The 17,963-nt window shown below is 37.9% G+C and overlaps 1 protein-coding gene across 7 annotated transcripts in view; it reads right to left on the bottom strand.

Annotated features, from left to right (window-relative positions):
- Positions 1 to 17,963, bottom strand: part of rapgef2b (Rap guanine nucleotide exchange factor 2b) — a 290,810-nt gene that overhangs the window by 30,447 nt on the left and 242,400 nt on the right. For 5 of the 7 annotated variants that reach the window (XM_052009267.1, XM_052009270.1, XM_052009271.1 and 2 more), the window contains 6 exons: positions 12,881 to 13,121; positions 11,863 to 12,246; positions 7,831 to 8,042; positions 7,469 to 7,592; positions 3,781 to 3,804; positions 2,405 to 2,628 (listed from right to left, as the gene is read on the bottom strand). In XM_052009267.1, coding sequence (XP_051865227.1) covers positions 2,405 to 2,628; positions 3,781 to 3,804; positions 7,469 to 7,592; positions 7,831 to 8,042; positions 11,863 to 12,246; positions 12,881 to 13,121 — 1,209 coding nt within the window. The remainder of the gene's footprint in view (positions 1 to 2,404; positions 2,629 to 3,780; positions 3,805 to 7,468; positions 7,593 to 7,830; positions 8,043 to 11,862; positions 12,247 to 12,880; positions 13,122 to 17,963) is intronic. The other 2 variants (XM_052009268.1, XM_052009277.1) reach the window with 1 other exon arrangement.

Here is a 17,963-nt window from a genome sequence, read left to right as displayed (position 1 = left end):
CCATTCAAAGTCTGTGGTCAGCAGTGCTGATGACACTCACTGCTGAGCTCAAGGAAAGCTGCCTGCAATGATTCAATGATATCTGTGGAGTGGATCTGTGGCACCCTTTCCCAATGCCATCCTAGATATCAGTTCAAGGGAGTCTCTGACATCAAGCAACAGAAATGTCATCAAGCAAGCTGAGCAGTGCATCACAGCAAAGTAATTTAGAGATACCAAACCAGGTTTATAAAAGAATAATTTTTAGCTAACTTTTAAACATTTCACAAAAATTGGAATACAAATTTAAAGGTAAACAAAATTAAGATAAAAAATGAAGTCAAATATATACTGAACAAAATATTGCATCCAAATGTGCTGGGAAATACTGTCAGTAGAGCATGCTTCCCAACAGGACCCAACTAAGTTGTCAGGTTCAGGTCGGGTTGTCGCTTCAAACAGGTCAGTTTGACAGCTAATAGCCGTACTAGATAGACATTCGGCCAGGGAATAGACAAGGAACTTGACACAGGGTGGGAGGTTTAATTTCAAGTTTGATTCTTTGTCAATTGTAGGGTTCGATCCTTGGTACAGGAGTGGACAGGATACATGTTCTAGAATCGGGAAGTGCTTTCCCAGACATTAGTTTCACGCCTGCCTCTGTGCCTTGATCGGAGAGTGACATCTGCCCCCAGATGTGGGTGTGGAATGTCACCCAGAGTTCGAAAGCCTTTTTTCGTTTGGATGTCAAATCTGAATCAATGTTAGTGCCCTATTGCAATACCCTGTAGAAGGGTCTGGATCAGATCAGGTGAAAGAAAAATTTCTATGAGATTGGTTGCTGATCATGGAATTAATTAGTCGCACAGTTTTTATATACCTAATTATTCTGGAGAATTTCAGCAACCTGTGTACCACATTGTATCACATACACAGGAGCGGTCAACAAAAGCAGGTCTTTCCCTATGGTCATCCTGGATTCTGGTCTCAATGTGGGAGGTCAGGTTAAGGTAAAATCATCATCATTGGGTAATCCAAAATTAAAGGTAAAGCATACTCTATAAGACCATTATATATAGGGCAATTAAATGTTTAAAATGACTTGACAACCCTAAAAATATATTAAAAAAAGATAAAGTAACACTTGAAAACATTAGGTGAACATATATTAAAAATCTATATTAACTAATACTTAGCTTAATCCCTCAGAGACACTCTCCTCCAGTAAAATGAATGGAGAAATGGTGGGGAATTATCACAATTTCATGCTCACATGCTGAGAAGAGCTTAACAAATGTGAAAAATATCGAGCTCAGCTGACTACAACTTTAGTACTGCTGTGTTTCTGCGAAATTTCTGAAGTCACTCACAATTTCATGGGGAAAAGTTGACAGTTACTCCGTAAACTTGCAACTATAATAATACAGGAAGTGGCATTTGGCCCATCAGCTCCATGGTGGCTTGGAATTGGAATTGGTTTATTATTGTCACACGTACTGAGGTAGGCTGAAAAACTTGTCCTACCTACTGTTCATACAGATCAATTCATTACACAGTGCATTGAGGTAAAACAATCATAGAGTGCAGAGTAACATGTTACAGCTACAGAGAAAGTGCAGTGCAGGTAGACAATAAGGTGCAAGGTCATAATGAGGTAGATGGTGAGGTCAAGGGTCCATCTTATCATACTAGGGAACCATTCATTAGTCTTATAACAGTGGGATAGAAGCTGTCCTTGAGCCTGGTGGTATGTGTTTTCAGGCTTTTGTATCTTCTGCCAATGGGAGAGGAGAGAAAAGAGAATCTCCAGGGTGGATGGGGTCTTTGATTATGCTGGCTGCTTTACCAAACTAGCGAGAAGTATAGACAGAGTCCATGGAAGGGGGGCTGGCTTCCATGATATGCTGAGTTGTGTCCACAACTCTCTGCAGTTGCCATGATGTATCCAGATAGGATGCTTTCTATGGTGCATTGATAAAAATTGGTGAGGGTTGACGGGGGACATGCCAAATTTCTTTAGCATCCTGAGGGAGTAGAGGCGCTGGTGGGCTTTCTTGGCCATGGCATCTATATGGTAGGACCTGGACAGGCTGCTGGTGATATTCACTCCTAGGAACTTGAAGCTCTCAACCCTCTCGATCTCAGCATTGTTGATTTCCCTGTACCCTTCAACTTATTCTCTCTCACACATGCTCATTAACTCCCCTTTGATTCTTTTTGCCATTTACGTACACGATGGAGGTCAAGAGTCCATGTACACATTAATAGTTACCAATTAACCTACTTTCATATCTTCAGAGTGACAATTCCCTGAAAATTAAGGCCCATATGTTTCTTCTAATGCACAGCCGAATGAAATCCGAAAACCTGGTTGCTCCAATTGTTAGTTTTTTCAAAGAATAGTAAAAAAAAATCTATTACTTACATGTATTTGTACTTGGCTCACACTGAAGTGACAAAGCCTGTAGACTTTCTTCATCCATATCCAGGTTAAGATTTGCAAGGTACTGTTTTACCTTCCGTGCCATCTGTGCATCTTCATAGAGTTTCTTTGCATTGAGAAACGAGCTGCGACGTACCCGTTTCTTGTGTCCCCCTGTCTGTACCACATCTAACACAGCAGTATTTGTACTGCCTTGGCTAAGCGACCTGCCAGAGGGGAGAGAGAGAGAGATGCCGCTGGTTTCAGCATGGAAGGCCAAAGACTGGAACATGCAAAAGTCAGATCGAGGTCAGTCTTGTTCAAGCAAAATAACACATGCCTCATTCCAGTAGGTCAGACAAAAATAAAGGAGGAATTAAGAGTGAAAGAAAAATAAAACCCAGCAACTACTCTGCAGATAGCCCTATCCTGCAACAATTTGACAATCAAAATTTACACCACTATAAGCATCTCTGCCCACTAGCTTGAAAGAGGCTACCACTCCAGCAGAACAGTTGGAGTAGGAGTCAAAGCTCATGCAGGACTGATGTTAAGTAGCAGTTAAAATAAATCCTGATATTAAAAGTAAAACTTCTCTATGATTTTAAACTATTTTATGATCAGCAAAAAAGTATAATTTAAGCAGCCACTCACAAGGAGTAGTATGTTTGCCTCTACATGAAGAGAAGAAAGCAAATACTAGGTTCACAGTCTATCAGTGGCTAAGCTTAAAATTCACACAAACAATGCAATTTAAACTTTAGCATCTCTCAGAATGGCCATAAATATAGGTAAATATTCAAACCACAACAGAAGTATTTCACAATTCTGTGATGTTATTTTCCATGTAAAATTGAATAAAGTGAATAAAAATGTAATTCACTTTTAGATCAGGTTTATTAAAATTTGTGCGCCAAACACTGTCAAGAGAGTTAAAACCTAACATTAAACTGAACTACCAATTAAATAAGTCAAACCTCTTGGCATAGAAGTCCCTAATGCTGTAAGAAAGGGGAGAAATATTTTGTAATTATAATACCTTTGTAGCCAAAAAATTATGACTGCCAATAAAACAATTAATGTTTACAAGACTTTTATAATCTGTCAATAAATGCCACCTTCAAATCATTATTAAATATGCAACTTCAAATGAAGTACATGCTTCAATGGTTTTGAAGTTACTGCTTATAAAATATTTTCCAAATTACCTTAGTAGCCTCAGTAATGTTAGAAAAGACTCATGTGAGTAGGTAAAGATCATCCAATAAAGCCAGAGCACAAAAGGGTTAAACTGAAAATGTCAAAGCATAAAGGAAGCAGCAGAAAGAAAAAATGCAAAATGGCAAAAATGTCCTTGTGCCTGCAGTACCACCACTTACCCCAGACTTCTCCATTTCTTCTTCCTGTAAGTGAGAGCCATGAATATTGAAGCGTGGGTATAGGAAGAAAGACAGAGAAAGATCACAAGCTCAGACAGAAAAGACTAGATCTCAGACATGCAGTAACAAAAGCCAAGGGACATAACACAGTCCAGTCACTTCAGTCGTCACAACACACAAAAGTGACCATGATCAATTATACTAATTTAGATTCAAATTTTCTAGTCCAGTCACAGTAACATTTATCCTTTACAGTGGAAGGTAACTTAATTAAAAACACAATTTGTTAATAGCAAAATTATTTACAATAATTTAAGGCTAACTGAGGTTCTGTTTTGACATTGCTCTCTTCAAAGACATAACACAACCTGTCCATTATAACCACAATACAATACCTTTAAAATTGAACTAATAAATGGAATGGGCAGAACCATCTCGGGTCTAGCTGTCAAGTTACACACCAGAGAGATCTCCCAGCAGTGAAAACTAAAGTCACATTAATATGGTATAATACTTTCCAATCCAAAATAATGGATTTTTTTTAATGGTATGGACAGCAGCTTCAGCTATATCTGATATGCATTAGATTTTTACATCTGCCAACCCACCATAGACTTCATGGGGCTGAATGATCCCCTCCTATGTTGTAAGGACATATGGAATGTGGAACCCAAATGAATCTGATATTGCGATTGGCAGCACATTACAGAAATGCTGGGTAGAAATTTGTCTTCATCACCAGCAACCAAAGACATATTTCTACCTCTGTTTATTTTCATTTCATTGAGGGCCAGTGAAAATGTTATCCCTAAATTCAAAGTGAATATTCGACAGAGTCATATTTTAAAAGTAAATGGACACAAAGTAGAAATTAATTCAATAGCAACAGACACAAAATGCCGGAGAAGGTCAGCAGGTCAGGCAGCATCTATGGAGGAAAATAAACAGTCAACGTTTCGGGTTGAAACCCTTCATCAGGTCTAGTCTCTGACTAGTCCATCCATAGATGCTGCCTGACCTGCTGAGTTCTTCCAGCATTTTGTGTGTGTTGCTCCAGATTGCAGCATCTGCAGAATCTCTTGCGTCTCCGTAGAAATTAATTCAAAGTGACTTGCTCTAAACACACAGTGAAGTGTTGGTATTGTACAATGCTTCCTAAGTTTGCTTCAAGTGACTTCAAATGAACTAAAGTTAAAATCATAGAATCTCAGGGAACAGAAACAGATCCTCCAGTTCACTACATCCATACCGGCCCTAAGTATCTATCTACACTGATGCCATTTTCCAGCACCCAGTCATAATGTTTCAAGCTGATTGAAATACTTCTTAAATCTTGTGAGAGTATCTATTCCATCATCCATCAGGCAAGGGAGAAACTTCTGAATTGCAATGTGCTGCCAGCGTCATATTGTGTCTTTAGCAAAAGCAACAGGAGAAAAATTTCTATCCTGTATTCTTTACAAGAATATGTCCTTAATTTTGGCTTATTCTAGACCGAATGGTTTGAAAAATATCCTCTCTTAATGAAGCCCCATATCAAGAACAACCAAAGCTATTTGGAGCCCTGACAAACTCAAAATCCAATCCACATGGGATACCAGAGTCTTAATTTGCTGTAGAGCTGTGATAATGGTTAACATATAAATGGAAATTGTCAAATTTATCTGCAAAACAAACCACAAGAAACAATCCAGAAGTGATAACATTAATCATCTTGCTTCTGCGAAAACTTGGTGAATAAAAATATTATGCATCGAAACAACAGAAGCTGCTTAAATAAAGTTCTTCAGATCAATGAGTTTGTTAGTCCAGGAGTTACAGATAACCTTGTGTTTTCTGTCTTTGAAGAGAAGGGTATGATTGTCTGTTGGGATCTGAAGCATATATCATTCAAGAGATCCTGGACTGAAATCTTGGATGATCCCTTAAATTGACCTTGGTCGCCTACTGGTACAAAGATAGGTGGGAAAATAAGCTCTGATGAGGACACACAGTGTTTGCAAAGAGATGTGGACAGATATGAGAAAAAAGATAGTGGATGGAGCATAATATGAAGAAATGTGATGTAATTCATTTTGGCAGGAAGAAGAGACAATTAGAATGTTAGATTATTAAATGTTCTTCAGATCTGCTTGTCCTTGTGGAAGAAACGCAAACTTAGCGTGCAGGTAACAGCAAATAATTAAGAAGGCACTTGGATTGCTGGCCATTATTGCAATGAAGAATGGAGTACAACAGTAGGGAAGGTTTGCAACTGTACAGGGAATTGGTAAGACCACACCTGGGCTTTGTATTCTTTTATTTAAGAAAGGATAGATTTACCTTGGAAGCAGTTTAGCAAGGTTCTCTAAACTGATCACTGGGATGAAGTGGTTAATGTATGAAGAAAGGTTGGACCTGTACTTATTGGAGTTCTGAAGCATGAGCTGTGCTTTAATTGAATTATATAAAATTCTAATAGTTTAGCAGCATTGAAGCTCTCAGGGTAACTCTGCTGGTGGCAGACTTTAGAACAAAGTCTTAGGAAAATGTTTGACTGCTTAAGACACAGATTAGGACATTTTCTCAGAAGATTGAGAATTTTTGGAATTCTCTAGTCCAGAGAGTTTTTGATGCTGAGTCATTAAGTATACAGAATACTGAGATACATTTTTGGAGTGCAGGTAATTCAAGCGCTAGGAGGACAGAAAATGGAGTTGAGGTCGAAGACCCAATCATCCATGATCTTACTGCTCATTGGGTATGTTCAAGGGGCTGGAAGGCTCACCCTTGCTTCTACGCCTTATGTTCGTATCATCTTCCCATTGAATAAATTGCCCATGTTATAAACCAGAGTGATTCAGCAACTACAAAAGCAAAAGCTAAATAAGTATTAAATTTAAATACAACTAGAATGGCGGATTTCCAGCATTTATGGCATTTTGATTTTCAGCTGGACTGACTGATCACTTTCAACCAAAAGCTTTTTTTAAATTTTGCTGAAATCTACATATACCAACTTCTAAATACAATACCTTGTTGAAACATATATATACACAGTTTATCACAAGTTTTTGGCGATTCAGCTCCAACTTCATTTATAATTCAAGTGCAAGTATATTACAGAAGGCCTTTCATCATTCAAATGTTAACAGTTGACCTTTAGGCAGACATTTTAATTTAGAGCCACCATAAGACTACAAACTTCACTTGCTTTAGAACATCCAGAAGATCAGAATGATGTGCATGCCAAATATAGGACACAATTTTATCAGTTGTAGTAAGAAAAAAGGAGCCTTCACTGCATTCACTTAGCTCCTATTCAACAGTATAAAATATGAGATAATTTTGAATTGTAGTTCACAGTTTGCTAATACAAGACCTTTGTAGATCATTACATTATAAAGATGAAATATTTCAAAGAAACCTAAACTAAAACACTAACATACTCAAGATGCTATTATTACAAAGTAATAGTGATTAATAGCTGTAACTGAGAATTCTTTCATGCTGTATCAGGTAATTATCAGCATATTGACATTAGGCAAATTAATGTAAAGCAAGTATTATAGCATCATTGCTGTTGTAACTGCTGAATCAAAATTGTTATTTTATGAACAAAAAGCACCTTTGCTTACATTTAGCCCATTTTAAATGGTTCAAAATGCATCACTGTGGATTTGTGTATCTTGCAAACCAAGGCACTAACCTTGTTCTGAACATAACAGCTGGATCCATATTAACTGAAGCCATACGGCCAACATGACGGATTTCCTTAGCAATCATCCGTAGCTTTTCAAAATTGACCAAACCTTCTACTTTGGAGTCATTTCCTAAGGGAAGAAAAGTATACAATAACACCTAAGAAGGAGGCAAAGGAGATCACTATTTAACACATTAAAGTTGTCTATTTAACATCCAAGGAAGGACAAACACTCAATTAAGATTGAAAAGATAAATCAGGATATATTGAATGTTGGCATCAAGCTTGAGTTTTAAGTTGTGGGAGAAAGACAAGGAATTTTAAATTTGAGGAGGAATGAGTCATATTTTACTTTTAAAGAGAATTACCTTCATGTAGGAATGTCAGATCTTTTTTGATCACAGGGAAAAGAGGAATAATAGGAGGCTGCAGGTTCTGGTTATTGAGAACATTGCGGTATTTAGCCATATTTCTGGAAGGATCCAAGAGATCCTGAAGATCCTGAAATAACTTCTCATACTTGCTTGGAAGCTTTTCCCATGTGTTACGCAGTCGTGCCACTGGTGCAAGATATAGACCACTGGATGTTGAGATGAAAACAATAATTACAATTGGCAAAACTGACAACATTTAAATAGATCTTTTAGGTAAACCAGTAACAACATGAAATTGAACATTTTCCTATTTTTAGTTAAATCTTGATGCATCAAACTTTAAAGCTCTAGACAGATATTTTGCTCCTCTCTTATTTTTATGAGGCACTAAAATATGACTTGTTATGTTGATATAAAAATCACAGACTATGATTCAATTTTCAGTATCATTGGACTAAATCATACTCCTCTAAAGGGACTACAATTCAGAATTTTCTTTCAACTGAAACAATGTTGCACAATATATTCAAATAACTATAAAGTAATAAAAAAACAAGAAAATATTAAATCAGTAATGTTATTTTATAAAACATTAAACTTTGTACAATAAACATCATGAAGGTTTACTATTTTTGCTTAGCACAGATTTGAAGAAATTTTGGTGGTTAACACTAAAACTTGTATTTTTATATAACAGGTTTTCTGTTATAGACAAAATTAAGATTTTGAAAATTTATAGAAGTGTAGCATTTCACATTTAAAAATTCTCCTTTCCCACATTAGTAAAAGTAAAGCATATAATCATATCCTAGGAGTTTATCATTGCAAACATTTCCAGCCAAAAGAAAATTGTCCAACTGTTGACTTTACAGTATCTTCGTAAGTGAAGAATTACAACAGTTTCAGATTGTTTGAAGGAAAATATGCTATTCTTCTGCTGAGTGATGGTCACCCCTCATATTAGAGGGGTTAGATAGTATTAGGCATGGTTTAAAGGTCGGCACAACATGGTGGGCCAAAGGGCGTGTATTGTGCTGTATTGTTCTATGTTCTATGGAATGGTGAGACAGCGAGCAGTAGGTGATTGTGGACTGAGAATGGGTGAAAGATGACAGCTGTCACCACTCTCACCCGCCCCTTCCCCCTACCTACCTTTTCTTTTTTGCCTGCCTCCACCCATCATCCACCTGCCTATGTTTCCCAAATCCACCTCCCCCACCTGGCTCTATCTACCCATCATCCTTCACCCATCCTCAGACCACCCACTGGCCCTTGTCTCACCATTCCCCTTCTCCTCATTACACTGGCTATCTTCCCTCTCCACACTCAGTCCTAATGCAGGGTTTTGACCCGAAACATTGATAACTCCTTTTACCCTGATAAATGCTGCTCGACCCACTGAGTTCCTCCAGCAGATTGTTTGTTGCTTTACATTAGCATAGTGTGGAAATGGCAATGATGGATTCAAATTTTCCTCAAGTAATTTCAAACCAATGCAAGATTGCAGTCCACTATAGCAGAACATCTATTCCATCCCTTGTAACGTTTCCATGAACATTTACAAAATACAACACTCAGGTTGCCACTACAACCTGCTGCATTTCTGAAAAAAAATACTTGTTTTCACATTTAAGTTCTGTTCAGTGTTTCAAAGATGTCAAGTTGGCAAAGTGAAAACCTATGAAAAAAATAAGTATTAAACAGAGCTCCTATGCAAATTTCTCCAAAATCTGAGCTGCAGCTATGTATTGCATTTAATTTTAGACTGTATCTTCTATCGAGCATGGAAAATTTTCCATGCCTCATTTTCACATTTCCCTTAAACCCATTCCATTTTAGTTTCCATCCTTATCCTTATTTTTCCATTAGTAAAGCTCATTGCTGGGTCAAATGCATTATTCCAATCCCCTGCCATTACTGCTGGGCTTTAAATTCAATAAAGCCTTGCCAGGTTTACCAATCACAACGCCAAGAAGGTAACAAAATTGAAAATAAATATTCTTACATAACAGTAAAATACTGATATGGAGTTTAAAGAAAAATATTATATGAACATGATAAGGGCAATTGTGCTCCTGTTCAACAGCCATCTCCTTAATTACTCGAGTGTCACAAATTTTAGTTCCAGCTAATAGACCTTTTACAGACCATGTGCACAGCAATTTCCATGTCTTAAACATTGTTAAAAAAATCCCTTTGATATGGTTAAATAGAAACATACAAGAGTTTTGTCTCATAATTTGGTTGTAAACCTTCCCTCTCCCTTATCGTAAAAAACTTTCATTTTGTGTATTAGGCTTTGCATTTCTAAGAAACATACTTCATTTTTATACCCACCCATGGCTTTTTAGACTTCTTTTATTTAGTTGTCTTTTACTTAAATTTTATCTATCGACTTAAATTTCTTATCCTTATTTTTAATATACTCCCTAGCCTCCTCTTTGTCATTTTTGTACAATTTTCCAGCCCTGTAGCTTAAATTCCCCCTGCATCCACCTGTATACATCAAAAACAAAATGAACAAAAATGACAGAAAACAATTTTGTTAAGTTCTTTGAGTTGTAATTGGTAAACCTTGCAAGGATTTAATGAATTTAAAGCCCACATCCTTTAATTCCCTTAATATCTATCCATCTGTGTCTTGAATGTACTGAGTGACTGAGCTTCTGGAGTCCCCTTGGGTAGAGAATTCCAAAGGTTCAATACCTTCTGGATGAAGAAATTTCTTCTCATTTGGAACAGTGGCCCCTAGTTCAAAAAATCCAAGCTAGGGGAAACACCATCAGGGCTAACGTATTGTTTGCCTTCCTCTTCTATCAAACTCCATAACAATTCTGTACATTTCAATGAGACCATATTTTATTCTTCCGAAATCAAAACACTGTATGCCCAGTCTGCTGACTTTTTCATACAACACACCCGCCATCCCAGGAATCAATCTGGTGAATCTTTGTTGCATACTTTATATTGCAAATGTATCTTTTCTTTGTAAGGACATCAGGTAGGCACACAATAGACTAAATGTGGCCACACCAGGGCACAATATAATTGCAGCAATGCTTTTATACTCTTGTATTTCAACCCTCTTGTTATACGGGCTAACGAATTGTTTGCCTTCCTAACTGCTTGCTGTATCTCCACGTTGACTTCCAGTGATTCTTGCACAAGGATACCCATGTCCTTTTGAATATCAACTTTCAATCTCTCAATAGTTAAAAAAAAAATACACTCTGTCTGTTTTTACTACCAAAGTGGATGACCTCACGGTTTCCGATATTGTATTTCACCTAAGATATTGCTGCCCATTCACTTCATCTGCCTCTCTTTCCATTTCTCCGTACCAACCCTTTGCACAATCTTGCCCGCCTCATTTTGCTATAATGATAACACCCATGCCTTTAGTCACCTGCCTAAATCCTAGAATTCCCTCACTAAACCTCCTTGCCTCTTCTTAAATTCAACTCTTTCATTAAGCTTTATGTCACTAACACCTCTTTAAATCTGCACTATACTTTTTATTTCATTCACAGGATGAAAATATCCTTGCCAAGGCTGGTAGTTATTGCCTTTACATGCCTGGGAAGGTGAAAATGATGACAAATTTTAGTAAACTAGTGACTGGACTACATGAGGATTGCAAATCTCCATTTTATTACTTTTTGCCTTGTCATATTGTCCTTATTAATCCTTGATTCAAGTGCTTCTGAATTTCCTCCTGAGTTTCTACTTCCAAACAGTTTAATATATTTCAATCATCTTAAACCTTTCTGCTGCATGGCAAGGATAATAACCACAATGCTGAATACATAGTTCACAGCTGAAGTAGGAATACATTTTCACTGTCTTTAGGATACAAATTTGGGATTGTGTAAACTATGATCAAAATCTATAGCGCTTGCATTTCATTTACAACAAAATGTGATTTGAAACTTTATCCATTATTAGTTTAACCCTTCCTAAAATGAATGCAAGAATTAAGTAACTTAAAGAAAATAACTGTTAGAAATAATAGGCTCTGATTATTACCTGATTATTGCAAACATGGAGTTAAAGTTCTTGCATTCTCTACAGTGTAGCGCCATTTTGATAAAGTGTTTAATTATCTTCATTCTCTTCAATTGGTTTGACTCTCGAAGAATCTCTGTTGCAACCCAAAATGTTTCCTGATTTATAATGTTCTCAAATTTCTTAAGGTTGGCACATTCAGTTTTTGACTTAAGTTTGAACAAGTCATCAATATATTCTGTGGGTTCAATGTTACGAAATAGTTCAAAGTTCCTCATCGAGAGTTGGGTGGCAACTTCAATAGTACTTAGCTGTAGCAGTATAATATGACTTTCCCGGAACAATTCCTGAGCGTCCTCATCTGAGCACAGTGTCTCTGTCTCCATGTTATTCTTCAGATAGTATCTACAGAAGACAAAAGTAAACAATATTAAATGAAAGAAAAATAATACACCAATAATCTGAATACATGGGTAAATTAATACTTTTTTCAATTTATTTCATACCAGCATGCAACTAACCCCTTCAAATCTCTTTTTGGTAATGCTTTCAGATCCTGCAAAACTTTAACACCCTCTTGTACCATTCACTATGCAAACAGCAAACCAAATTTATAGCCACATGGTTTTATAAACAACAAGAGTTTCTTTGATATCTGCACCTCTCTCTATGATCATCTCTTAAACTAAATTTGAATTTCATGAGGGGTGGGCCTTGAGAAAATGGTGAGAAATTGAACCAATGTTCTATGGACACTTCAGCTCTTGCCTGTTAACAGATTGCTAGAAATGTTGGAGAGGGAACAATGTAAAGTTAATAGAATGGGAAGAGAACTGTACAAAAAAAAATGAAAATAATTTAAAAGCATTTCACCCAACGTAAAGACCAATTTAAACCAGAAATGGACATATTGCTATACCTACAACACAGTCCAGCTGTGGTAAAACTTTAACCTTAAATTCAAACTCAATTTTTTTCCAGTTTATTTTAATTGGTTTTCTTGCAGAAGCACGGAAGATGGCAACAAAATCACCATTACCTGCCACTAAGTTGAATACGATCAGCAAGCTTTGATAGTTGATCTGGAAGACGCCTTTGTTTGATAACGCCTTCAGGAGTGACAGAGACTTCACAGAGTGAGTATGATTCAGGAGCAGCAGTCACAGCAAATTCACGAAGTGCCTGAATTACAACTTCCTTTGCAGTGGTGTCTCTACTGATCATTATGTAGCGACTTTGTTGATCTGCCTTGAAAACCCTTAAAACTTGATCTGGCAGCTCTGCTCATTAAAGGAAAAGAAACTTGCATTAATAAAAACTACTTTATAAAAGTTATGCTAACATTGAAATGAATAGCCAGGAAAAGATCATTCAATTCATGAGATCTAATGCAAACCTACTATAATTAAACATTCAAATTTGATAATGATTTTCTAGTATTAAAACAATTTGTCTATAATCTTGTTCTTTACAGCGAAGTAATGATGCAGCTTTACAGTGGCATGCAAAAGTTTGGGCACCCCTGGTCAAAATTTCTGTTACTGTGAATAGCTAAGTGAGTAAAAAATGACCTGATTTCCAAAAGCCATAAAGTTAAAGATGACACATTTCTTTAATATTTTAAGCAAGATTACTTTTTTATTTCTATCTTTTACAGTTTCAAAATAACAAAAAAGGAAAAGAGCCCAAAGCAAAAGTTTGGGCATCCTACATAGGAAGATATTTAATTGGGGAAAGGCGAATTATGAGGCTATAAAGGCGAGAACTTGAGAGTGTGAATTGGGATGACATTTTTGAAGGGAAATGTACTATAGAGATGTGGTCGATGTTCAGGGATCTCTTGCAGGATGTTAGGGATAAATTTGTCCTGGTGAGGCAGAGAAGGAATGGCAGGGTGAAGGAACCATGGGTGACAAGAGAGGTGGAACAACTAGTTAGGAAGAAGAAGGCAGCATACATAAGGTGTAAGCAGCAAGGATCAGACAGGGCTTGTGAGGAATATAGAGTAGCAAGGAGGGGCTGAGGAGAGCGAGAAGGGGACATGAAAAGGCTTTGGCGAGTAGGGTTAAGGAGAATCCCAAGGCTTTCTTCTCGTACGTGAAGAGCAGAAGGATGGCTAGAGTAAAGGTAGGTCCGATTAAAGACAAAGGTGGGAAGCTGTGCCTGGAGCTGTGGAAGTGGGTGAGGTTCTCAATGAGTACTTCTCTTCAGTATTCACTAAGGAGAGGGGTCTTGATGATGCTGAGGACAGTGTTGGTAAGGATAATGTTCTAGAGTATATAGATATCAACAGAGAGGATGTGTTGGGAGCTGTTAGGAAATATTAGGACAGATAAGTCCCCGGGGCCTGATGGAATATTCCCCAGGCTGCTTCGTGAGGCTAAGGAGGAGATTGCTGAACCATTGGCTAGGATCTTTGAGTCCTCGTTGTCCACGGGGATGGTACCAGAGGATTGGAGGGTGGCGAATGTTGTCCCCTTATTCAAAAAAGATAGTAGGGATGGTCCAGGGAATTACAGACCAGTGAGCCTTACTTCTGTGGTGGATAAGCTGCTAGAAAGGATTCTAAGAGATAGGATCTATGATCATTTAGAGAATCATGGACTGATTAGGGACAGCCAGCATTGATTCATGAAGGGAAGATCTTGCCTCACTAGCCTGATAGGGTTCTTTGAGGAGGTGACCAGGAAGGTTGATGAGGGTAGTGCAGTAGATATGCTCTGCATAGATTTTAGTAAGGTGTTTGACAAGGTTCCGCATGGTAGGCTTCTTCAGAAGTTCAGAGGCCAAGGGATCCAGGGAGGCTTGGCCGTGTGGATTCAGAATTGGCTTACCTATAGAAAGCAGAGGGTTGTGGTGGAGGGAGTGCATTCGGATTGGAGGGCTGTGACTAGTGGTGTCCCACAAGGATCGGTTCTGGGACCTCTACTTTTTGTGATATTTATAGATGACTTAGATGAGGGGGTGGAAGGGTGGGTTAGCAAGTTTGCAGATGATACGAAGATCGGTGGTGTTGTGGATAGTGTGGAGGGCTGTTGAAGCTTACAGAAGGATATTGATAGGATGCAGAGCTGGGCTGACAAGTGGCAAATGGAGTTCAATCTGGAGAAGTGTGAAGTGGTACACTTTGGAAGGACGAACTCCAAGATGGAATACAAGGTAAATGGCAAGATTCTGGGCAGTGGAGAGGAACAGAGGGATCTGGGGGTTCATATCCACAGGTCACTGAAAGTCGTCACACAGGTGGATAGGGTAGTTAAGAAAGCTTTTGGGATGTTAGCTTTCATAAGTCGTGGGATCGAGTTTAAGAGCCACGAAATAATGATGCAGCTTTACAAAACTCTGGTTAGACCACACTTAGAGTACTGTGTCCAGTTCTGGTTGCTTCATTATAGGAAGGACGTAGAGGCGTTGGAGAGGGTGCAGAGGAGATTTACCAGGATGCTACCTGGATTAGAGAGTATGGATTATGAGGAGAGACTAAGGGAGCTAGGGCTTTACTCTTTGGAGAGGAGGAGGATGAGGGGAGACATGACAGAGGTATACAAAATATTAAGAGGAATAGATAGAGTGGACAGCCAGCACCTCTTTCCCAGGGCACCAATGGTCAATACAAGAGGGCATAGCATTAAAGTAATGGGGGAAGAAGTTCAAGGGAGACGTCAGAGGGAGGTTTTTCACCCAGAGAGTGGTTGGTGCATGGAATGCGCTGCCTGGGGTGGTGGTGGAAGCTGATACGTTGGTCAAGTTCAAGAGATTGTTAGATAAGCATATGGAGGAATTTAAGATAGAGGGATATTTGGGAGGAAGGGGTTAGATAGTCTTAGGAGTGGTTTGAAGGTCGGCACAACGTGGTGAGCCGATGGGCCTGTATTGTGCTGTATTGTTCTGTGGTAAACAATTTCTCTACGACTGAAAATTTCTAAGTATGCAATATCATTAGCCTAAATTAAGAAAAAATTATTTTCTCTTATTTCTCTCGATGCATCTTTCACTCACTCTATGTACTAGAGAGAATTAAATAATCTAATTTATATTTCCTGGTTCAGACTATGTCTCTCAGTGAGGAATCCACATCTGACGATAGAGGATGCTGTGTTGAAAAGGGATTCTTAAGTTGCTGATCAAAAAAGCCCGAGAGGTTTGAGGCAGCTGTAAGCATAATCAACAAGAGGTATTCCTTTGTGGAAAGTGGACAAAATCCAGGTTTTAAAGTCATTCTGGTTGGTAAACCAAAATGTTGTACTTGACATGTTAGCAATTTCTTTATTAAAGTTTCATTTATACTTGTTAAGATGAAGAATTTCAAAGCCAAAAGAAAGAAAACAAAATTTAACATAAGGAACTTAGATGTAGCCACATTCTCCTGAGAATACATAGAGGAGTATCATTATTAAGCACTCCTAATTTCTTGGAACATCACATGTCATACATCTGTGATTTCCTGAAATCTTCTGAATAGATCTCACTGGTGAAAGTGTCAGAATATTGTAACTTGAAGAAATATTGTTGAAAAGTATAAAACACATTTTAAATTTCCCTGCATGTTTCCTATTTTTAATCTTTGTCCGTCTTTATAGTAACAGAAAATATATCTAATGCAGAACTAATATTGTCCTACTTTACCAACTATAAGTATTATGCCAATCACTATAGGCCACATACAAAGTAGAGCACAGCTTTTTTGAAAATGCAACTTAAAACATCCATTGTATTAAATTACCCAAAGATTTCCATTGATCTTTTAAATTGGACTGCTTCATTCAGAGTTAAAGAATATGTTATAATATCCAAACGAAACGGGGGTATGCTTATTCAATCCATTTCACTTGAGACCAACAATGTAACAAGTGAAATTTTATGTTGCTTGTAGGCAGGAGGAACTCAGTGGGTCAGGCAATATCCGTGGAGGGAAATGGTCAGTCGACGTTTCAGGTCGAGACTTTTCATCTGGATTGAAAGTTAGAGGGGAGATAGCCAGTATAAAAAGGTGAAGCAAAATGGTGAAGCAAGAACTAGCAAGTGATAGATAAATCCAGGCGAGGAGAGGTAATAGGCAGATGGAGAAGTGGAAATAGCAACAGAAGCTGGGAAGTGCCAGGTGGAGGCAACAAATGGCTGAAAATGATGGAAATTGATAGGAGAGGAAGGTGCAGCATGGAATCAAGTTATGGAGGTGGGGAGAGCAGATGGGAACAGTGCGGGAGTAGAATCAGTGCAAAGAGTGTGTGGGTGATGGGCAGATTGAGTGGATAGAGGAGGGGAAAGAAACAGGGTGATGGGGGCTGGGCTGACTGCAGGAAGAACTTGGTTGATCACAAGGAGAGAGAGAAAAAGGATCAAGGGGGAGCAGTTTACCTGAAATTAGAGAATTCAATGTTCATGCCTTTGAATGTATTTATTGGACAAAAAAAGTTAATTTTAAAAAAAGGTGTAATAATACGACACCTGTAATTGCAATTATGCTTTCCTGCTTTTCAGATCAAGATCAGCTAAAAGAAAAGCTGCGTGCTGGCAATTTTAAATCATATAAAATACTTGAAGTATACAAGCCACCAGAAAGAGAAAGACATTCTAGGTTACACCCTTTATCAGAGTTGTCTCCTTCTCATACAAACACACTGTCAGTAAAATATTGAATTTTTGCATCCGAAGTCCTTTCATATTGGCCAACATTAATTTATAATGTAGATCCAACTGTGTTGCTCTTTCACAGTCAAATTTCACAGTATTCTTATGACGTTTGTCCAAAAACTGTTTGAATGTTCTAAAACATATACAGTACATAAGATGGAACAGTACTGTACAATTTTACATACCTATAACAAGAAAGACTTCACATAAACATAAAGCAACCAAAGAAATAGCTTTTGGACACCTTCGCAACTGATTTATTTTGTATAGTGACTTAATATTCAACAACCAGGCATGTCAAATAATGGTACCGATAATTGCACCAAACAATTGGCAGCAATCTCCAACCATATGTTGTTAGTAGCTGTACAGATTTTGTTGATATTCTGAATTACTGCCATCCAAAATACGATCTTGACTATTGCATTGTTATTAGATGCTTATTTTTAAAGGGAGTGCCATTGCCCTTGCAGCTATCGGTAGGATCA

This window comes from Pristis pectinata, chromosome 2 (assembly GCF_009764475.1).
Source record: "Pristis pectinata isolate sPriPec2 chromosome 2, sPriPec2.1.pri, whole genome shotgun sequence".
In the NCBI taxonomy this organism is placed as follows: Eukaryota; Metazoa; Chordata; class Chondrichthyes; order Rhinopristiformes; family Pristidae; genus Pristis; species Pristis pectinata.
This window is presented reverse-complemented; position numbering and strand designations above follow the sequence as displayed.